Source organism: Aulonocara stuartgranti, assembly GCF_965226115.1.
Source record: "Aulonocara stuartgranti genome assembly, chromosome: 12".
Lineage (NCBI taxonomy): Eukaryota > Metazoa > Chordata > Actinopteri > Cichliformes > Cichlidae > Aulonocara > Aulonocara stuartgranti.
Genome location: NC_138948.1, coordinates 22,501,581 through 22,525,990, shown reverse-complemented (window position 1 = coordinate 22,525,990; position 24,410 = coordinate 22,501,581). Strand labels below are relative to the sequence as shown.

General features: G+C 39.4%; 1 protein-coding gene across 1 annotated transcript; it reads right to left on the bottom strand.

The window, feature by feature from the left end:
* Positions 1–16,396: 16,396 nt before the first annotated feature.
* On the bottom strand, positions 16,397–23,874 carry LOC309719233 (aquaporin-3-like). The gene is made up of 6 exons (XM_082555206.1): positions 23,694–23,874; positions 19,860–19,986; positions 19,584–19,721; positions 17,941–18,056; positions 17,630–17,847; positions 16,397–17,537 (listed from the first exon to the last, which is right to left on the bottom strand). Exons 1-6 carry the CDS (start codon positions 23,799–23,801, stop codon positions 17,327–17,329), a joined length of 918 nt encoding a protein of 305 aa, XP_082411332.1. The 5' UTR covers positions 23,802–23,874; the 3' UTR covers positions 16,397–17,326.
* Positions 23,875–24,410: the final 536 nt, after the last annotated feature.

The window sequence follows — 24,410 nt, the reverse complement described above, 5'->3', positions numbered from 1 at the left end:
CCAGGTATGGACATGCTCCAGAGAAGGCCACCTCACTGTGGTAGGGAAGGGGCTCCACCTTACTGCTACAAAACAATCCACTTTGGTCTTCCTTTCAAGAGGACATAAGAAGGTAATAATATTAAGGATGGAGAAAAGAAATTTTCCACGTATGATAATAGCATCTTAATTACATTATTTTAAATGTATTTAGAATTAGAATTCAACTTTATTGTCATTGCACATGCACAGGTACAGGGCAACGAAATGCAGTTTGCATCCATCCAGAAGTGCTTAGTGATATAGATATATTACAATATATATTAGCAATAATATAGATATGTAAGTATATTACAGAAATGGGTCTATTATGGTATGTTATAATGTACACGGTATGAAGTATGTTGTGAATATTCTATAACTATAAGTATGTACAGGCTGTAGTGAGTACAAGCTATGTACAGGATATGAACAGGATATAAATATGAAAAACTATACAGAATATGAAATAAATAACTTTACAGGAATCTGAGATATACAGCTATACAGAAATGGGAACTATGCAAGTTGTAAACAGTTGTAGGGTTAAAAATTATCGTATGTACAGAATGATTATTACAGAGCTATACAGTAGTGCAGTTAAGGTAAGTGAGGGTGTGGATAATTTCTACAGAGGCTATATAAAGTGCTAGTGGTTGTGAGTGGTGGTTCACTCCATGTTATTATTGTGTTTGAGGGTACAGTTGTCCATTGTGTGTGTGTGTGTGTATGTTCAGTCCATGAGTTAACGTGGGTCAGATGTCAGGAGGCAGAGTTCAGGAGTCTGACAGCTGTGGGGAAGAAGCTGTTCCAGTACCTAGTGGTCTTAGTCCGGAGGCTCCTGTAGCGCCTCCCAGAGGGCAGGAGGGTGAAGAGTCCATGTGATGGGTGACTGGGGTCTTTGATGATTTTCCCAGCCCTTTTCAGACACCGCTTCCTGTAGATGTCTTTTATGGCAGGAAGTGGTGCTCCGGCGATGCGCTGGGCAGTTTTCACGACCCTCTGCAACGCCTTCCGGTCCGAGGCAGAGCAGTTCCCGTACCAGACTGTTATACAGTTGGTCAGGATGCTCTCGATGGTGCAGCGATAGAAGTTCACCAGGATGTCTGAGGACAGGTGGTTCTTCCTCAGAGTCCTCAAGAAGAAGAGGCGCTGGTGAGCCTTCTTGACCAGCTTGGAGCAGTTGGTCGTCCAGGTGAGATCCTCGGAGATGTGGACTCCCAGGAACTTGAAGCTGCTCACACGCTCCACAGCCGTCCCCTTAATGTGGATGGGTGGATGTGGGTCAGCATTCCTCCTGTAGTCCACGATGAGCTCCTTGGTCTTCTCGGTGTTAAGCAGCAGGTTGTTTGTGTCGCACCACTCAGCCAGACGATCCACCTCCTCCCTGTAGGCGGCCTCATCGTTGTCACTGATGAGGCCAATCACCGTGGTGTCATCTGCAAACTTAATGATGGTGTTGGAACCATTTAAAAGCTAGAGAATATTGTTGAATGTTTTCACAAAGCTGAAAGATAAAAACGTTTGCCTCTGGTTCTTTAGAAGCAGGGGAGCAGGTGGAGAACACTTGACAGCCAGACGCTATGCAATGGCAAAACCAGCCAACATAAAAATATCAATCCTCACCTACATCTGGGGGAATCGTTGGAACCAGAGATTCTTTCCAGTCATATATCTGATGTATACAGACAGGATGAAACAGGTAAGAATATCTCAGCCATAATTTACCCAGTGTTGTGTATGTGCATGTAAACACATAACCATTTTAGAAGTCTTTGATTGAACCACTCCTATTCGGGCCTGTTTTAGACAATGACTTGCAATAAGATAAATTTATGCAAGACATAGTTTAGGCTTACAATCGGGGTTAAAGTAGTATTCTGGCACCTTTAGTTAAAGTTGTTCTTCTAGTGATGGCATTGAGATATTTGCTCAGTCATTAGAAAAACATGACATCCCATAACTGCTTACACCTTTGACACATCTTTTTTTCCCTCATCCGTGGGGTGTATTCATAGTGCAGACAAAGGAGTGTGCATAAATGGAGTAACAACAGCAAGTGGCAGTAGTAACTTGAAATAAAGCTCAAGAGATACCATCAAATACACAAACTGTTTTTGTGAAGCTTGTCTCACAAAATGTGTCTGCAAGAAAATGTGCAGTTGTTAAATTTTCAAAGGAGAGAAAAAAGTTGTAAATTTACAGTGTAGAACTGGAAAAAGATTTAAGAAAGAGAGCAGAGAAAGATGAGAAATTATTTTCAAAGGTCTATTCATCTCACTGTTGAAATGCTAAATACTCAAAGAGCACTGAATACTGGAGCATGAGCATACATCAGCTGGTCACAGTTTGTACACAAATAAATGTCATACTATTAGAGTACCCAAACTACCCATGTCACACTTAACCCTTGGCTATAACAGTTATTTGTTTTTAATCCAAATGAAGTATAATATACACTTATGTCACATAATAATAATGATTCTATATTTTTTTTTATATAGATTTGACTCCTTCTTATTTTAGCACCAGATCCCCTGCAGATCCAATGATTTTTCTCCATGTGGACAGTGGTAAGAGCTGCAAATAAAAATAATAAAATAATACTAATAGAAGAGTGAATGTCCAGTTTTATTTATGTAAATATTTGATTTATTGTTGATGTTTGTACACTATAGAAAGCAATATTTACTTTTCCAACACTAGATGGAGACAAATATAAGAGAGACAGCAAAGGTTGTAGTGGATGTAGAGAAGTTTTTTTTTCAAACTGTGTTTCGACAAAAACCGATGATATGTATTTGCAGCAGTTACTAGTTAGCAGAGGAGTAAATATGAATTGCATAAAACAAATGATGCTTTTTTTGGTTTGTATTCACATACACATGTTTATAGAGATTTCCTAGAAAATGGCAATGGTGGTGTTAAGTTTATTATCTCTGTTCCTGGGGAGTGTGACTCTTTTCTTCAGTATTTACGCTGATAGGTGAGTGGCTAAAACACATAAAACATGCATTATTTATATAGATTCACTATTGGAATAAAACAAGTACTTCTTTACTTTTTAAATACTTAGTAATTTAAAGGTACACTCAGCATTTTATAGACTATACTATACTGTACTTATATAAATATACTTAAAATAGTTTGAAATGATCATTATTATTGTTATTAAGTATTGGTAGTAGTAGTAGTACACTGTGAGAAAGAACAGGAAATGTCTGCTATACTTATTAAAGGATTTGCAAACATGCGTGCAGTATAAAAGGCAAAGAGTCTGTATTATTTTAAGGAGTTTCCATCCATTCGCTTCTGTTTATCCTTTTCAGGGTTGCGGAAGCCTATCCCAGCTGTCATAGGGTGAGAGGCAGGGGTACACCCTGAACAGGTTGCCAGTCTGTCGCAGGGCTAACACACAGAGACAGACAACCATTCGCTTTCTTGTAATTTCTTTTAGTAGTATTCAGGAATAATTCACCAAGCTTCTTGAAGGACATTCAAGGCTCTTCTTTGGATGCTAGGTACCTTTTTTCCTTCCTTTAAGATGATCCCACAGGTCCAGGCTCTGGGGAGGAGTCTTTTGGTGTTTGGGTCATTGTCATGTTGAAAAGTTAAGCTGTTGTTCATTAGATGCTTTACAGCTGTTGTTGGATGGTGAATCAAAATCTGATGGCAGTTTTTTGGATTCATAAATCCATCAATGCTTTCACAATTCCAGACATCATTGGCTGAAATGCAGCACAAAACCATTACAGAGCCTCCACCATGTTTTCCAGATGGCTGTAGGCACTTGCTATTGTACCTCCCTCTTTACCTCCTCCGTACATGATTTCTCTGTTTCCATTCTTAAGGAAGGGTCACCACTGAGATCATTTCTGATACAATATTGACGAACAATTTTATGCCTGTCAAACTGTGATATCTTTTTTTTTTTTTTTTTTTCCTACATTCAAATCAGAGATGGGAACAAATTATGTGCTGGTAGTAACAAAGTGCCTAAAGATACAAAAACAAATGGTCAGATACAATGACTGGATTAAAAATGAGCAAAAAGACAGCCAATGTCCGAGGAAAAACTTTGAAGACCTTCAGAAAGCCTGGAGAAATATTGCTCATAACAATATAAAAAATTACAAAACTCTCTGTCTCATTAGAGACAAGGTATAAGAAAAAAGGGGTGGTTCAATACTTTTGCAAGTTTAAATTGTTACACTAAATACAATCACATCCAAAAGAAATCTGAAACAGGAATCTGTGTAGTCCTGTGAAAGAACACACTTGATAGGATAGGTAGCCTTTGTCAGTGCGCCCCAGGGTGGCTGTGGCTACAATGTAGCTTGCCATCACCAGTGTGTGAATGTGTGTGTGAATGGGTGGATGACTGGATATGTAAAGTGCTTTGGGGTCCTTAGGGACTAGTAAAGCGCTATATAAATACAGGCCATTTACCATTTACCATGTTTTAGCAAATTCATCCCAGTGTCAGATTTTGCAATGCTTGGAGAAACTGAAAGAAAAAAAGTGTTACATCACATAATTTACAGAATATTAATTATTTTCAGAGAATAATCTTTTAATTAAAGCTTCTTCTCTGTAAAAAAAAAAAAAAAGTTTTGCAGCACAGCAGCAAGTTGCAGCTGATCAAACCACAAGACTGCTGGAACAATTTTCTTTGGACACGTGAAATCAGTACAACATGTCATACTGATAGGCATGGCTGGGTGATGATTTGTATTTGTTTTACAGCCTTTTTACCCCGTCAGACCTGGACACCTTGCAGTCGTTGAGTGAGCTTGGCTGAAACTGGGTCATGCAGCAGGATAATGATCAGAAGCACAGCAGCAAGTCTAAAAACAAAAAACAAAAAACAGAAAATGATGGTGGCTAAGACAAAGTCCAGACCTCATTCCAAATGAAATGCTGTGGTGGGACCTTAGGAGAACTTTGCACAAATGAATACCAGCAAACCTCAGAACTGAACTGAAGCAATGTTGCAAAAACGAATGGGCCAAAATTCCTTCACAATGAGTGAGAGAATGAAAGTCATACAGAAAACAAATACTTCACATTGTTGCTGCCAAAAGTTGTTCTATGAGCTACTGGAATGGGGTGTGTGTAGTTTTTGAGCAGACAGGTACAGTGGGGCAAAAAAGTATTTAGTCAGCCACCGATTGTGCAAGTTCCCCCACTTAAAATGATGACAGAGGTCAGTAATTTGCACCAGAGGTACACTTCAACTGTGAGAGACAGAATGTGAAAAAAAAAATCCATGAATTCACATGGTAGGATTTGTAAAGAATTTATTCGTAAATCAGGGTGGAAAATAAGTATTTGGTCACCTCAAACAAGGAAAATCTCTGGCTCTCACAGACCTGTAATGTCTTCTGTAAGAAGCTTTTCTGTCCCCCACTCGTTACCTGTATGAATGGCACCAGTTTGAACTCATCATCTGTATAAAAGACACCTGTCCACAGCCTCAAACAGTCCGACTCCAAACTCCGCCATGGCCAAGACCAAAGAGCTTTCGAAGGACACCAGGAAAAGTATTGTAGACCTGCACCAGACTGGGAAGAGTGAATCTACAATAGGCAAGCAGCTTGGTGTGAAAAAATCAACTGTGGGAGCAATCATCAGAAAATGGAAGACATACAAGACCACTGATAATCTCCCTCGATCTGGGGCTCCACGCAAGATCTCATCCCATGGGGTCAAAATGATCATGAGAACGGTGAGCAAAGATCCCAGAACCACACGGGGGGACCTGGTGAATGACCTGCAGAGAGCTGGGACCAAAGTAACAAAGGTCACCATCAGTAACACACTACAACGGCAGGGAATCAAATCCCGCAGTGCCAGACGTGTTCCGCTGCTGAAGCCAGTGCATGTCCAGGCCCGTCTGAAGTTTGCCAGAGAGCACATGGATGATACAGCAGAGGATTGGGAGAATGTCATGTGGTCAGATGAAACCAAAGTAGAACTTTTTGGTATAAACTCAACTCGTCGTGTTTGGAGGAAGAAGAATACCGAGTTGCATCCCAAGAACACCATACCTACTGTGAAGCATGGGGGTGGAAACATCATGCTATGGGGCTGTTTTTCTGCCAAGGGGACAGGACGACTGATCCGTGTTAAGGACAGAATGAATGGGGCCATGTATCGTGAGATTTTGAGCCAAAACCTCCTTCCATCAGTGAGAACTTTGAAGATGAAACGAGGCTGGGTCTTCCAACATGACAATGATCCAAAACACACCGCCCGGGCAACAAAGGAGTGGCTCCGTAAGAAGCATTTGAAAGTCCTGGAGTGGCCTAGCCAGTCTCCAGACCTCAACCCCATAGAAAATCTGTGGCGGGAGTTGAAAGTCCGTGTTGCTCGGCGACAGCCCCAAAACATCACTGCTCTCGAGAAGATCTGCATGGAGGAATGGGCCAAAATACCAGCTACTGTGTGTGCAAACCTGGTAAAGACCTATAGTAAATGTTTGACCTCTGTTATTGCCAACAAAGGTTATGTTACAAAGTATTGAGTTGTATTTTTGTTATTGACCAAATACTTATTTTCCACCCTGATTTACGAATAAATTCTTTACAAATCCTACCATGTGGATTCATGGATTTTTTTTTCACATTCTGTCTCTCACAGTTGAAGTGTACCTCTGGTGCAAATTACTAACCTCTGTCATCATTTTAGGTGGGGGAACTTGCACAATCGGTGGCTGACTAAATACTTTTTTGCCCCACTGTATATAACTATATCTATATAGAGATATGTTCAATGGAGTTTATTGTTATGAGAAAAAAAACCCAAGAAAGTAGAATCGTTAACATTTTATGATGCTTTCACAATAGAAAAAAAGATTCTCGTGATTTCTTGTATAAATACTTGAGGGAATGCTTGTTAGATGGCAGTGGCTTAAGCCTTCAATTGGATAAATACTTGGGAAAGTAATATGTGGTTTTTTCTAGGTTCTAAGCTTTACGACGATTAGACGTCCCTGCCCAGTGGTGGCTAGTGTTGCTTACTTCCATTAACATAGATATCCATTTACCTAATGCTTATAGGTATTTCACTAGTGTAATTTACCATTTAACTTTGTCTTTTTTAGTTGTATTCCAAAATTTCTAAATTGCTGCTCTTATTTACATTTTAAACAGCATCACAAACTTTTGGAACTGATTCAAAAATACTGCATGGTTATGGCTGACATAAAATATTGTACAATTATGGCTAATTACTGAAAACCACCTATAGAGGGGGTTTGTCTTGTTGCATGCAAACATTGCAGCCAATTTATGGTGCATTTGGTGCAAAGTAAGAATACCGTTGCTCAGTGTAACCATTTGTGTTTTGCAGTGTATACGACAATAAACTTCTTGAATCTTGAAGTTTATAATGACAATAAAAGTTACAGAAAACATGGTATTTTCTTGTGGCACAGAAACTTCCCAGCAGGAGGAGTCGTTCTACAAGACAAAACCAAAGGCTATGTAAAAGTGTTTGTGCAAAGAGACCTGGCTGTTGTTGATCCCTCCTTTTTGATAGATCTGTGTGTAGACCAGACAGTGTCAGGGGAAAAGAATTTGACAAGAGAACAAAGAAACTGAACAATATATAAAACTTCTGTTTTGCAAAAATGCACTCACAAGTTTTCTATGTGCTTTAAATGTACAAATATATCCTTTTTCTTCCATCAGAGAAAGTAAGTCTTGCAGCTCTCCTGCCGTGGTTGTGTTTATCCTAATGACAGAGCACAAAGTTTACTGAACAAAATACAGCAATCCATCCCCTGTTCCAAACCACATCCACATGCCAGATTAAAAATTGGAGGTTATATATATATTTTTTTTTTCTCTTTTGGTGAAATGTGTCAACAATTTTGCTTCTACAGCTTACAGCTTTTCATGCTTGTATTGGATTGGCCTTAAACCCAACCCAGGGAGGTATTATGAAGCAACTTCAACAAACCCAAGATATTTTTTATCTTTGAAAGATAACAGCCACAGTGCCACTAATCTATGCCAAAAGTGAAGCCAACTCCTTTTAAATATTGATATTGTAGTGGCATAGAAACCGTCTTCTCAGTTGTTGGGTTTTTTGTTTTTGTTTTTTGCTACAGTATATTTTAACAAATCATTTCATCATAAGTAAAGAAAAAACTCTATTATAACTCTTAGAATTTGTTTATGCTGGCATGACTTCTATGTATTGCTACACCAGAAAGACTCAAACAATTCTTTTCGTATCTGAGTCCCACCCTAAAACAGGTCACAGGTAAATCTGTCCAGGTTTTTGTAATATGATTGCATTTATCTAAAAAGGGATTGCCGCTAGGTAATCAATCACTGGCAACAGTAAAACCACAAATTTCTTGCATTAAAAATAATTCAAAAACAAAATATGTGGACTTGAAATAAAAGCATGTGAGAGGATGAAGTAATGATTTCAGATTCACAATTTATTTCAGGTCATTTACAGACATAGTGTAGAAATGATTGTAATAACATTGTCTGGCTACACTGACCTATAGATACACCCTTAATTTAGCATGGCTCATGTGCACACCTTCAAACATCTTTTAGTGAAAGTGTTGACACCGAGTGATTGTCATTTTAAATCCAGTCTGCCCGAGTACTGAGAGAAAACAATGGAAAATGTATCACCGCCTGTGTGCGAAACTGTGTGCAAAGTCTTTATAGGTGGTGGCTGGTGGTGACATGCATGAAAAAGAGGTGTGTGAGAGAGTTAGTCAGCACTTTCAGTACCTGGAGGATTACCAGTTTTCACAGGTTTTATTATATAATTCATTTTTTTACTTGGTTGTTTTGAAGCAATGGAGCTCTTCAAACTTCTGCAATGTAACATATTTGTATTTGTTAGTGCTGGTTGAAAAAACAGAGCACCATCAAAACGGTTGCAATATTTAACACAATACAGGATTGATGGTACCTGGCTTTGGATAAACGATAGATGATTGGTGGAACATAAAACCATTTGCTTTTCATCCCATATTGATTATATCACATCAGACAGTAAAAAAATGATGACACAACAATTCATGACACCACTGCACATTTAAAAAAAAAAAGCAGATTATATAAATACTAATGAGCCATTAGACCAGGGGTGGGGAACTCCAGGGCTGGTCAACACACCTGAATCAAATGCTTAGTTCATTACCAGGCCTCTGGAGAACTCCAAAACATGTCGAGGAGGTAATTTGGTAATTTGAATCAGCTGTGTTGGACAGTGTTTCCATACTGTCCACACCAGTTCACCAGTTCATTTCACAGCTGTCTATGATTAGAAAATAGGAGACGATTAGAAGGAAGGAACAGAAACAGCTATAAAGAAATGTTCACATGTGGCTTCTTCTTTGAATGACAGACCTTTAACCTGAATTTGTGGTTGGCAAACTGTGTGATTTCTGCAAATGATCCTAAACCCATGTAGTGATTATCGTGACAACACCATGCCTGTTTTTGATGCAATACAATCTGAGGGACGGAGGATCATGTATTGATTTAGATTTCTCATATTCTTGGTAACTTTTGATATATTTACAGTAGATAATGAATTAAAACTTGTCAGAATTTTTCCATGGTGGAACATTATGTTTTTTAGATGCCATTATTGAACCTCCGCCTAAGATGTTCATGACCTAGTCTTGCTAACCTGTTGCCAATTATCCTAGTTAGTTGCAAAATCTCTCTCCAGATATTTCTATTTAGTACCATTTACTTATCGAGTCTTTTTTCTTACCCCCATCCCAACCTTTCTGAGACAGGCTGTTCCCATTAAGTTACAAAGGAGCTAATATTTTCTAATTGAATAGTAAAATGTCTCATTTAATATAAATGTAAACATTTTAAACATAAATTTGCTTTCTGTGTTTTATTGTGACTAATTCATGGTTGTATGATATTTGTGAATCATTGCATTTTATTTCTATTTGCATTTTACACATCATCCCAACATTTTTTGCAGATTTAAAACTGGATATTCCAAATACATAGACACACTACACACACACACATTGTTCACTTTGATACTAATTGTGATTTACAGGCAAAACACAAGGCTTCAAATATTTTAAGATTACACACTGAAATACTGCTGAGTTTTAAATGTGCTTTGTGCTGCATTTTAGGTATCTGGGTTATTGCATTTTCCATAGCCTTTAAATATTCTGTTGTTGATGATCATGTGGAGAAATAAATCACTGAATCACAGGTTAGCCTTGGCCAAAGTATTGAAGTACTATAACCTCTGGAGCTTTAGGGTATATAGCATTTATCACACATGGCCTGCACATGGTACCAACATGTTCCATACTACGCATAGCAAAACAGACCATAAGTGTCTGTTCATGTGTGAAAACATTTTTATTGCTCAAACATAGAGTGCAAGTTCTTTGAACTTACCCGGGGAATTCATATAGTGTTCTTACTTTGTTTACTTCTTCTTTGCTTTAATCCATACTGACAGACATTATGATATTAGGTTAAAACATCTGTGCATTTGTCAATGTCTCTGATATCTGTATTTCATCTTTCCTGTGAAAAAATGTTGTCTAGCTGGTAAGTCTAGCCAGCTGCAAATGCTTTGATAAAACTCCAGCATGAGCAAATAGTGTGGCTTAAAGGATATAATGGGGATTCAATAGGTACATTCGGTACCAAACCATGTAATAATGAATGAATATACTTGGTATGTGAAATGTTATATTGAAAGTATTATATTGTTTTAGCATGAAAACATTCTGTTTTGGGTAGAAGGGTTCCTTCTTTAACTCGAGCTTTCACTGGCGGTAGATGTAATACTAAAAGCTTATGTGTCTCACCTCTATGATTACTCCAAAACTTCTTGTAAGGTAGAGGACCTGCTAGAACAAGCAGCATTTTTATGGCCAGTAAAAGCAGGTTGTTTTTTTTTCATGGACAAATAAATGTGATCTTTTGCTTGGATTCATTTGGTGACGCTGAAGATGTATAAAAGTTTTTATACTTGATTTGTATCCACTGCTAAGAATTGTGGCAACTAGAAAACCTCACGAGCACCTCTTCAAATCTAAGGGACGGTAACATTTAATGTTTAAATGTTTTCATTTTTAAGTTTCAGAGCTATGATGTCCAGCTATCATTTTAAGAAGAAAGAGCAGCATTGAGAGCGCACTCAGTGTTCTGATAATAAAATTGCAATGTTTATTTTACCAGTGTTTCCTAGATCACTAGATTAATGATTTTCTGCTGGATTAATCTCATCTTTTTGCCACAGTTATAGACTTTTGTATATACACTACCAGTCAAAGGTTTTAGAACACCCCAATTTTTCCAGTCTTTTTTTAATTGAAAATTCTGCAGATTAATGTCTCTAATGAAAGCATGATACAAATAAGCAATTGGAGTTAAAAAAAAAAAGAAATTGCTGAATCAATTTATAGACCAAAATGTATTCTAAACTTTTGACAGATCAAAGTAGCCACCTTTGGCAGAAATAACAGCTGAACACACCCGTGGCTTTCGTTCTACAATAGAAATCAAATATTCTTCAGAAAGTTCTTCCGACATGTGTTGCAGAAGTTCCCATAAACGTGTGGCACTTGTAGGTTGCTTTGCTTTCACTCTTCTGTCCATTTCATCCTAAACCAGCTCGATGGGGTTTAAGTCTGGAGACTGTGCTAGACACTCCATCTTTTCAAACTTACCATCTTGTTCTCTTTTCCTGAGGTAATTCTGGCTTAGCTTGGACTTTGGGTCATTATCTTGCTTTAGGATGAACCTCTGACCAAGTAGGTGCATACCAGAGGGTATTGCATGGCAATGCAGAATGCCGCAGTAGCCATTTTGGTTCAGGGTGCCTCTGACTCTGTACAAGACAATGACCCTGAATCCAGCAAAACAGCCCCAAACCATCACACTCGTCCTGTCAAACCTGCAACTTAAAGTCTTCTCCTCACAGTTGAACCTGAGACTTGTTTACTATGACCACTATTAAACTGTGCTTGAAAGTGTTGCCCTGTGAGCCACCTATCACGCAAGCTGTTAACTCTCAGAAACTTGTCCTCTGATTCAGTTGTGGCTTTGTATTATCAGTTGTGGCTTCCTGTCAGAGTTTGGACCAGTTTCTGAGTGCCTTTGATGGTGAAGGAAATTGTACTGACACCTTGAATTTGGCAGTTTCTCTTTAGGAAAGACCTACATTTTTAAGTGTTATGATGGTGTGTCTCTCTTCCATTGTTACTTGCCTCTTTCCTGCAATACAATACTGTTCACCTGATGCTCACAAGGGTATGGTACCACAGTCTGTTCCAACACTGCTTTTGTGCAGACAAGAGGGGGTTGTAAGTAATCCAGAAAAGTTGGAACACCTGTAGGAATTAGTAGCGCCAGCTTTCAAGGTTCGATCAACCATTGCTGCAGAACAGCTTTAAATTGTTAACCCATTTTGTGTTCCCTGTAAAAGGTCTTTTGTATAGTTTGGACATGTACAGAATTTTTCACTTTTAACGTTACTTTTTTTTAAACCTCTGGCAGTTCACCACTTCCCTTTGTACCATTTCAAGCTATTCACTGGACTTAAACAAGTTGAATTGTAATAAATAACTGGAAAAAATTGGGGCATGTAGTGTACATTTTATCAAAGTCTCTGGTGTAGATCGCCCTCCTAGGGATTAGTTTGTGTTGAAGAAGAGTCATGTGATGCATGAAAGGCACCTTATGAGCGCAAAGAGTGTCTGAAACGGAAAAAGCAACATAAGAAAGCTGATAACGGCTGTTGTCATAATAGTTATTTCCAACTGTGAAGCCAGCTAATGCAGAACCCCCCCCCCCCCCAAAAAAAAACAGGCCGACTCAATAAAATTCAGATGTTAACATCTGTCATTAAGACAGAAAAAAGAAAAAGGTATAAACCTATCCATTTGAAAATATAGGCTGTTTTCAGGAAGGAAAAACTCCCTTTTAACAGGAAGAAACCTCTGGCAGAACCAGGCTCAGGAAGGGGCGGGCCATCTGCCACGACTCGTTGGGGTGAGAGAAGGAAAACAGGAGAAAGACATGCTGTGGAAGGGAGTCAGAGATTAATAACAAGTATGATTCAATGCAGAGAGGTCTGTTAAGACATAGTGAGTGAGAAAGGTGACTGAAAAAGAAAATTCAATGCATCACGGGCATCCCCCAGCAGCCTACACCTATTGCAGCATAACTAAAGGAGGATTCAGGGTCACCTGATCCAGCCCTAACTAAAGAGCAAAGTGCTCTAATGGGGTTATGTGGTACTATAAGGTCATTAAGATAAGATGGGGCATGATTATTTAAGACGTTGTACAGTGTTATTACAAAAGTATGAGCACCCTTGATAATTTTCATGATTTTCCTTCATAAATCATCGGTTGTTTGGATCAGCAATTTCATTTAAATATACCATATAGCAGATGAACACAATGATATTTGAGAAGTGTAACGATTTGACAGGTTTGATGGTTTCATGGATAGCCTGCTTTAAGTCACACCATAGATTTTCAATAATATTCAGGTCTGGGGACTGAGACGGCCATTCCAGAATGTTGTACTTGTTCCTCTGCATGAATGCCTTAGTAGATTTTGAGCAGTGTTTAGGGTCATTGTCTTATTGAAATATCCAGCCATGGCGCAACTTCAACTTTGTCACTGATTCTTGAACATTGTTCTCAAGAATCTGCTGATATCAACTGGAATCCATGCGACCCTCAACTTTAACAAGATTCCCAGTACCTGCACTGGGCACACAGCCCCACAGCATGATGGAACCGCCACCACATTTTACTGTGGGCAGCAAGTGTTTCTCTTGGAAAGCTGTGTTCTGTTTCCACCACGTGTATGGCCTCGTGTTATGCCCAAATAACTCTAGTTTCATCAGTCCACAGCACCTTATTCCAAAATGAAGCTTGTGCAAATGTGCTTTAGCATACCTCAAGCGACTCTGTGGCATGTGTGCAGAAAAGGCTTCTTCTGCATTACTCTCCCGTACAGAATCTCCTTGTGCAAAGTGCGCTGAATAGTTTAACGATGCACAGTGACACCATCTGCAGGAAGATGATGTTGCAGGTCTTTGGAGCTGGTGTGTGGGTTGACTATGACTGTTCTCATCATCATTTGCCTCTGCTTATCTAAGATTTAGGCCTTAGAACCGTCCCTGTGGTCTTCCATTTCCTCACTATGTTGCTCACAGTGGAAACTGACAGTTGAAATCTCTGAGATAGCTTTTTGTATACTTCCCCTAAACTATGATGTTGAACAATCTTTGTTTTCAGGTCATTTGAGAGTTGTTTTAAGGCTCCCATGTAGCCACTCTCGAGAGAAGATGCAAAGAGGAGAAAAACTTGCAATTGGCCACCCTAAATACCCTTTCTCATGACTGGATTTACCTGTGTATGTAGGTCAAGGGTCAATGAGCTTACCAAACAAATTTTATGTTTCAATAATCAGTGCTAAAGGTATTCAAAACAATAAAACAGCAAGGCTGCCCAAATTTATGCACCTGTCTAATTTAGTTTAAGTAAATTTTGCACACTTTCTGTAAATCCTATAAACTTAATTTCACTTCTCAAATATCATTGTGTTTGTCTGCTATATGATATCTTTAAATGCAATTGCTGATCCAAACAACCAATGATTTATGAAGGAAAAACATGTAAATTATCAGGGGTGCCCAAACTTTTGCATATCACTGTATGTGAGGAGCAGGATTTTGAATTCAATTCTGGATTTAACAGGGAACCAATGGAGGGAAGCCAGTATCGGAGAAATATTCTCTCTCTTTCTAGTCACTGTCAGTACTCTTGCTGCATTTTGAATTAACTGAAGGCTTTTCATGGAGTTTTTAGGACATCCTGATAATAATGAATTACAGTTGTCCAACCTAGAAGTAATAAATGCATAAACCAGTTTTTCAGCATCACACTGAGACAGGATATTTCTAATTCTAGAGATATTGCATAAATAGAAGACAGCAGTCCTACATATTTGTTTAATATGTGCATTGAAGGACATGTCTTGGTCAAAAATGGCTTCAAGATTCCTCACAGTGTTACTGGAGGACAAGGTAATGCCATCCAGAGTAAGAATCTGGTTAGATACCATATTTCTAAGATTTTCAGGGCCAAGTACAATAACCTCAGTTTTATCTGAATTAAGAAGCAGAAAATCAGAGTTCATCTGGGTCTTTATGTCTTTACGACATTCCTGCAGTTTAACTAATTGGTGTGTGTTATCTGTCTTCATCGTAAGATAAAGTTGAGTGTAAACTGCATAGCAGTGAAAATGTATGCTATGCCTTCTAATGATGCTGCCTAAGGGAAGCATGTATAATGTAAACAGAACTGGTCCTAGCACTGAACCCTGTGGAACTCCATAATTAACCTTAGTGAGTGAAGAGAGAAAATACAATCCTAAAGGCAGAAAAAGCACAAACAAGCACAAATTCTGCTGGTTGAGCAGCGACTGAGTTTGATTCCCTAACCCGGGCCTTAAATATTTTAATGTATATGGGTTGTGTGTCTGAGGTGGGGTTCATTTTGAACTGTTTTTATTTTATCAAGTATTGTTTAACTTTTGTAGTTTTTGTTAAGGAACGGTTGTTAGGTAAATTGTGAAAGGATTTTGTTAATATTAAGTTTAACGTATAATTTATCCTTTTTTTGTGTATAAACCTGCTGATTTCGTCCCTTTTGCTTCCAGGCTGAGAGCTGAAGGTGGTGGAGGGTTTCCCAGCTGACTGTTATTATGTGCTGTGTGTGTGGTTGGTGCCAGATTCTCTTCGCAGTTGAGTGCATGCTCACAAGTGTCTGGGGTGATCTATTTATCTTTTTTATTTGTTGAAATCGTCTCCCCGTCAAGTTGACCATCCTCAGTTCTGAACACCAACCCCCATTCCCGTTATGGTTGAATGTGTAGAGTTTTTAAAAAAGTTTTCTTTGAGTAACGAAGTATAACTTTTAATTGTGAAATCACATCTCCTGCCTCATATTAGTGGAACAAACCTGTGTACCTTACTGGTGTTAGTACTTATTTCTTTGGGTGAAATTCCAAAGGTGGCGTTGTTGGTAGCCCTATAGTGAAAACAGTGAGTATGAAGGGCAAAGTACTGAATTACTCTTTTATACATTGCTCCCACAATTGTTCATTATTGTAAGATATATATTTAGTTTGTCAGAAGGGGATAGGCGCAAGCTAGTCTGTCTGAGAAGTGAACCTTTATGTGTCACTTTAGCTTATTTTTATGACAATGTTTTGTACTTTTTATCTCATGTAATCAGAGTACAGTCACGTTCAGAAATGAGAAGCACTTCTGACAAACAGGAAAAAGGAATATCAGGAGAGTAACATGAACCACACTTACGTTATGCAAAAACAAAAAGGAGAACTTTACTGCAATCATTCAAAAGCATTTCCCCTCAACCTACATACAAAATTTAAAGAGTCACTGTCCAGTCTGGCACCTAGTAAAGGACAAAAAGGATATAAAAAACACACCCATCAATAGACACCGATGAACGTAGGCAATATGTTTCTATGAAATAAGACTTTTTTTCACACTAGTTTCAAGCATGGAAATGGAATTTAATATCTTTAAATAACATTTATTTAGAAAATTTGGTCAAAAATGAAACACGTGTGGATATAAGAAAGAAGCAGATTTAGTTACTTCAAGATTGTCTTTGTAAAGGGTAGAAAGATTATAGCCCTATAACCCTCGCTACAATCTCTCTACCCAAGATAACAGAGGCAGCAGTTTGCACAGGTATGATAATGTCACTGAGTGGCGCCTACATTAAGTGAAATGTACTACTTTCATTATATAGACAAGATAGACAAATGTTTGAACATGCTTATGTTTGATTGTTTTAATATCCCACTGAAATGGGCTGAGAAAAGCACAGAACAGGATTTTTAAAAATATTTTAATCTAACTAAGTATATACAGAATATAAAGTATGTAAAACTCCATAAAAAGATTATCTAAAATTAAATTGGTGTAAAGCATACAATACTGTTAAGTCTGGTGTTGTAGATACTAAAATCTGAAAGTTCATGTCATAAAAGAATTAATGTAATTCTTTGCTTCTGAATTCATATTTAAATTCACACAGTCAGTCTCTAAACTATGACACATAAACATGCAACTGTACAGAAGGTAACCTGACATCTATCTGGGGAGAAGTCCCAACAGAAACAATTGTTTGAGAACAATAGCTGTGTCAGGAAGTAAGTGAGGGTGGGATACTATGTATTTAGTGCATGTTTTTTTTAAGTGACATCTCTCTAACGGACTAACACTCATTTCTTTCTTTCACAGCCTCTCTGGAGTTGTCTTTGGAAGTCACATTGGTGAGTCGGACAGTCTCCTGCTCTGTGCTCTCTTTCCTGTCACGTACTTCCCCTTCCATGTGGAAACCAACCATCAGCTGGTATATCATTACACCAATGAAGGTACCGAGGAATGGAGCAAAAACAGGGACCAGGAACCAGCCTTGTCTAACCCTGGACAGAGACAGAATAAGAGTTAGTAAGTGTTAGTAGGGATCACTGTAAAGGCAATGTGAAGGAAAAGTAGTTCAAATCTGTCCACTGACGTGAAAACCTCACTCCCCCAACCAGCTATAGCGGTGAAAAGACGTGGTCCGAGGTCTCTGGCAGGATTCACTGCATAGCCAGAATTAAAGCCCATAGACAATCCAATGACCAGAACCACAAATCCCACAGTGAAGGCCTCCAGCCCTTGGGGGATAGGGTTGTTGTGAGGATCCACAATGGCCAGAATGCAAACTATCAGTGCTGCTGTGCCAATAATCTGTGTGGTAAAAATGAAATGTAAGAGGGAATCCCATCTATATTCTGTTCTTAAAATTTGTGTATAAAACCAGTTTGCATTTCAAAAGACTACCTGATCAAAGAAACCGTTGACAAGGGTGAGATGGTTTCCAGGATAAGTAGCAAAGATGCCAGCTGTGGCGTCAGGTCCAGTCACATTAAAACTTGCAGGATGGTCCCACAGGGCATCTAATGGGATCCAAATAATAAGATTTTTTTTTTTTTAATTATTGCTGTTGTTGCTGCTTAAATAATAAGATATGATAATTATATACACTCAACAAAAATATAAACGCAACACCTTTGTTACTGCTCCCATTCCCCATGGGATGGACGTAGAGACCTAAAATTCATTCCAGATACACAATATAACCATCCCTCCCAAACAGTGGTCACAAATCAGTCCAAATGTGTGGTAGTGGGCACATCTGCCATATTGAGATAATCCATCCCACCTCACAGGTGTGCCACATCAGGATGCTGATCTGACATCATGAGTAGTGCACAGGTGTACCTCAGACTGCCCACAACAAAAGGCCACCCTGGAATGTGCAGTTTTTTGCGCTATTGGGGGTCTGGGGACCCAGAACCGGTCAGTATCTGGTGTGACCACCATTTGCCTCATGCAGTGCAACACATCGTCGCATGGAGTCTATCAGATTGTCAATTGTGGCCTGTGGAATGTTGGTCCACTCCACTTCAATGGCTGTGCGAGGTTGTTGGATATTCGTGGGAACTGGTACACGCTGTCGTATACGCCGGTCAAGCACATCCCGAACATGCTCAATGGGTGACATGTCCGGTGAGTATGCTGGCCATGCAAGAACTGGGACATTCTCAGCTGCCATCTGCCCTGAACAATGTGAACCATGATTCATCCGTGAAGCGCACACCTCTCCAACGTGCCAGACGCCATCGAATGTGAGCATTAGCCCACACATGTCTGTTACGGCGACGAGCTGGAGTCAGGTCAAGACCCCGATGAGGACGACGGGCATGCAGTTGAGCGTCCCTGAGACGGTTTCTGACAGTTTTATTCCATGTTTTCCCCAGAAATTGTTTGGTTGTGCAAACCAATTGTTCCAGCAGCTGTCTGGGTGGCTGGTCTCAGACGATCTTGGAGGTGAACCTGCTGGATGTGGAGGTCCTGGGCTGGTGTGGTTACACGAGGTCTGCGGTTGTGAGGCCGGTTGGATGTGCTCCCATATTCTCTGAAACGCCTGTGGAGACGGCTTATGGTTGAGAAATGAACATTCAATGCACGGGCGACAGATCTGGTTGACATTCCTGCTGTCAGCATGCCAGTTGCACGCTCCCTCATTGCTTGTGGCATCTGTGGCATTTTGCTGTGAGACAAAACTGCACATTCCAGGGTGGCCTTTTGTTGTGGGCAGTCTGAGGTACACCTGTGCACTACTCATGATGTCAGATCAGCATCCTGATGTGGCACACCTGTGAGGTGGGATGGATTATCTCAATATGGCAGATGTGCCCACTACCACACATTTGGACTGATTTGTGACCACTGTTTGGGAGGGATGGTTATATTGTGTATCTGGAATGAATTTTAGGTCTCTACGTCCATCCCATGGGGAATGGGAGCAGTAACAAAGGTGTTGCGTTTATATTTTTGTTGAGTGTATATATATATTGTATATTTATCTAATAATTATATAATAAGATAATTCTGACTCATCACTAGAAGTCTTCACTTACCATAGTACATGCCAAAAATAATAGCAGCACCAAAGAAAGCACCAATTGTCTGAAAGAGGAAGTACATGGGAAACTTTCTCCAGCGCTCTCTTCCAAGCAGACACAAGGCAAAAGTTACTGCTGGGTTGAGATGGCCGCCTGCAAATGCAGATGTTGACATTATGTCAGTGTGTGCAGTCCATAATCACACAAAATCACACCCTTGCCTAAAGTAAAACAAAAAAAGCTCTAAATACATGTTACATAACATAAACATCAATAAATCAGTTTGCTTACCTGATATTTGGCCACAGACCAAGATGCCTAACGTAGCAGCAAAGCCGAAGGCAAAGTTGACAGTAAGGAACATACCATGGGAACCACCACTCAACACCAACTGGGCCACAGAACCGCAGCCAAACATCTGGAGAGAGAGCAGAGAAATCAAGTTCAATTGGGTCCCAATAAATGAATACACTAGTTTTTGGTTGTTTCTCTTGTAGAACAGTTAATATAATGAAAAATTCAATGTGTGTTTTTGTTTAAATGGGTCTATTTAAATTTGACTAAATGTTTTCTGTCCGTTTGTTGCATTGACTTTTGTTTGAAATGAAGAAAACCTTTCCAATTGCTCTGAGAAATGCATTCTGCATATCAAGACTTTACAAAGTTTTGTGTACGACATCAACCATACTCAGCATCTCACAATATAAGTATTGTACATTAGAGGCCCTGTTAGTCAGTCAAGGTGAGATTAAAGAATGTGATCATTATTTGTGAGACCTGTAAAACAAAAACCCACTGAATGAGACCTGCTCTGAATGAAATCCATTGTTTTAACAAGGGCAGGCAGGAGAAGACTACACTACATGTACAGAAAGGTCAGTATGTTGACCTTGATCGGAGGGGAACTGTCATTATTCCCAAGTGATTTATCCAAGAAGGGGGAAAAACAAGTCCTAATCCACTTGGAAAGAGGATAAAGATGGTTTGGGAACGTTTTTCTTTATCAACAGCACCAGGGTGAGGTGTTCCGGGCACGTCCCACCGGGAGGAGGCCCTGGGGCAGACCAAGGACGCACTGGAGAGATTATATCCCTCAGATGGCCAGGGAACGCCTTGATGTTCCCCTGGATAAGCTGGACGAGGTGGCTGGGGAGAGGGAGGTCTTGCCCCTCCGCTTAGGCTGGTGCCCCTTGCGACCTGGCCCCAGATAAGTGGAAGAAGATGGATGGATGGCTGGATGGAACAGCACCAAACAGGATATGTCAAACTGTGTGTTCAGAGTACCTCGTGATTATATTTGTGCATATATCCATGAGTGTTCTTTGGATGTGCTTGTAAGTGTAGTATGTAAGCGTCCATGCTTAGGCTTCTGTGCTCTAAGCCCCATGAAGAGGATTCTTTTCACTGAGATCAGATGACGTTGAGGTTAGTCTGAGGGAACCGCCTTTAGAGGGACTGGCGCCTGAGGAGTGCTCATTATCACTGTGCTCAGTGTAAACTCTCCTCCTACGATGAGACCAGCCGTTGCTGGAAAAATAGGATATAGCTGAGTCTTATGCTAGAATTGTGCTTAGCTGTTTTATTTTTAGGAGTGTGAACAAAGTCTTTTTGATACTTCTTAATGTCATAGGCACTGGATTACAAATGATCAGCCATTAGCTTGTGAGTGTCCATTTCCTGATTTAGATCGCATTCCACCAGAAAGGTCTCATTTAAATCTGATACTAAATTTGGACACAGGGAGGGCTACTTCCAGCTTGCAGAAGCACTTCTAGAAGTGCTCATATTCAGTGATTCTGTGCTCTTTTCACAAATTACAGTTACTTCATATGTTTCTGTCATAATGTAGCTTAACTGCAACCCAGCAACAAACATTCAAGTTGCCGATTCAGCATTTCATACATCTATAGTGCCAAATGTTAGCACAGTCAGGGAGCTTATAAAAGAACTGCAGAGCAGTCAGCCAACTGAAACAGACACTTAGGATTTGTCTGGGAGTGAGAGGCCTGAAACCGGTCTCTGTGGGATCTTTTTAAAATCAGGATGAAGAGCCTTAGAGGAATTCCAACAGCTACTCTCCAGATGAAAGCAGACTGCTTTTGAAGTGGAAAATGGATTCCACCTTCACATGGGTTTAGCACACCAGTGGCAACCAAAGACACAATCTGCTGCTGATGCTGCTGCTGCTAAATGGCTTCCAAGGTCAAAGCCAGTTTAGACTCAGTGATGAGGCATTTAAGCACGCTATACTAACAGAAAAGTTACTCAGTCAGTTCATGACATATTTTAAATGCCTTTGACTAGAACTAATTTTTTCCATATGCAATGGTCAATTTGTGAGCAAATCTACCATGAATTTCAGACAATATTAAAACACGCACGGCTGCACACACCCAGTGAACATGAGTTCATCTGGAGGCATTGAAAATCACAAACAAAAATTAAGAAGAAAGAGGAATTTTTACGCAAGATATTATTGCATAAGAAAAATGTGGCACCTATTATTCTGTCACTGAACGTGTCCTGATGAATAACTTCACCACACCTTTGTGTACTATCAGTAGTCACACCAAGAGTTACACCATTACAGGTCAAATATTTCTAATTTCCCATAATGATTTAACATAGATCAATCCAAAGTGCTCAAAACAAATGTAGATCATCAGTAGATCATCAGTCGGTGGTTGCTGGAGTACTTTTCTATGCTGTGGTGTGCTGGGGGAGCAGCACAGCAAAGAGGGACTCATCCAGGCTGGAGAAACTGATCAGGAGGGCTAGCTCTGTGGTCGGCATGAAGCTGGACACTCTGGTGACAGTGGCAGAGAAAAGGACATTAAAGAAACTGATGGACATTATGGACAATGCTGGGCATCCTCTGCACACGGCCATAAACAATCAGAAGAGTCTGTTCAGTGACAGGTTGCTTCTCCCAAAGACAAGAACTAACAGACTTAAAAACTCCTTTGTCCCACACGCCATCAGACTGTTTAACTCCTCTCTGGAGGGGAGAGGGAGGGGAAACAGGAGGACAAAGGAGGGGGGAACAACTAAGCTGCAGTGCCTCTGCACCTCACTGTACAATACCTTGTGCAATACTTTTTGTAAATAGTCAACAGTGCAATAGACTCAATACTTGAAATGTGCAATTCACTTGTATTTTTATTTTTTATTCCTATTTATTCTATTTATCCCCTTTGTATATTTTATTTATATTTGTCTCTGTATTTATATATGTGTGTGTGTGTGTGTGTGTGTGTGTGTGTGTGTGTGTATATATATATATATAACAGTTCTGTAACTGTAACTTCGGTCGTTGCTGTGCTTTTTTTGGAAGTCGAATTTCCCAGAGGAACCCACCCGAGGGATTAATAAAGTTCTATCTTATCTTATCTTATCTTATCTTATCTTCTTATATGTACATACACGGGATATTTTAATCAGGGGTAGCCTGCTTCTGTGAGTTTATTATCAGGTTATTATCAGGTTTACAGATCACATTGTGCTGCAAGATTAATCATGTTTAGTCATTAAAAGAATACGCTGCCTGCTAGAATTTAAATTATTAACTGTAAAATCCATTTTATTCTTGGCGTCATTTCAAAATAAACAACTTTTAATGGTATACTCTGGAGTCTATATTTCTACAGTATATCTATATATTTCAGTTAGCAAGCAAAAGTTGTCCACCTCACAGTTATTGTTTTGATGCCTATTTTAACCTTTATGTTTGAGACAATGCAAGATAAAATTCTATTTCATCTTTTGTCGGCCTCTGTCTTTAATACTGATACTGAAAACAAAAACAACAATAACAAATGTGCTGTTCCTCATACTGAATTATCATCATTACTTTGCATGTATTAACTTCCATGTTCATGTGCACATATATAACTCCTTTTTATGTGAAGAAAGGGTGAGGTTGCGCCTCTGGGATCCTACACACAAACACACACACACATATATATGTATATAACAGGTGAGCAGGGGTTATTCATAATAGATAGCATTATTTAAAGGATGAATATTGTTTTAATGTTGTGTTGAGATTATACATGAATTCCATGCATACACGCACAGACACAGGTGCACACATTCTTACGCTTCCACACACAAACATGCACTTACCACAAGGATGAGAGTGCCAAGACACTCTGCCAGGGCTTGACGAAGCAGCAGGTTGCGGATCTGGAAGAAGCGGGACAGTTTATCCAGATAATGCTTTTGCCAGCCCATGTCTTCTTGTCACAGGTTGAAGAGACTGTGAGAAATGACACAAACACACACACACACACACAGTTGGTAGAATTTCCTGAGTGCCTGTGAAGCTGAGAGGACTGAGTTCCTCTTTTATAGCCAATGGTCTCGGATGGCCATTCTGAGCTTGGACCCACCCCTCTATACCCCGCCTCTGTGCTAGCTTGGTTTTGTCACTGACCTGTTCACTCCCTCACCACCTGTCACGCACAAACACCCATACACACACACACACTCTGTACACCTTTTTTTCTTCCTCAGGACATTTTTGCATTGTAAGGTAAATACTTTAATATTACCTTTACCCTCCTTTACAACCAAAAATAGTCTAACCAAATAAAATGAAGTTATATATTTAAACTTAAATGTATGTTTAAGTTTACTGATGATGCTTGTTCTCTGTCCCTCAGAATTGGGATTAGAAGTACTCACTGTATGAAAAATAAGATATAATTATGTATTTACTAATACGCAGGTATCCTGGGTTTTTTGTTTGATTAAAAAAAGCAAATGTTGGAAAGAATTCCTATTTCCACTCATTGGGAAACAACAAGTGGAAGCAAATCCAAACTTACCTGGTTGCCACAA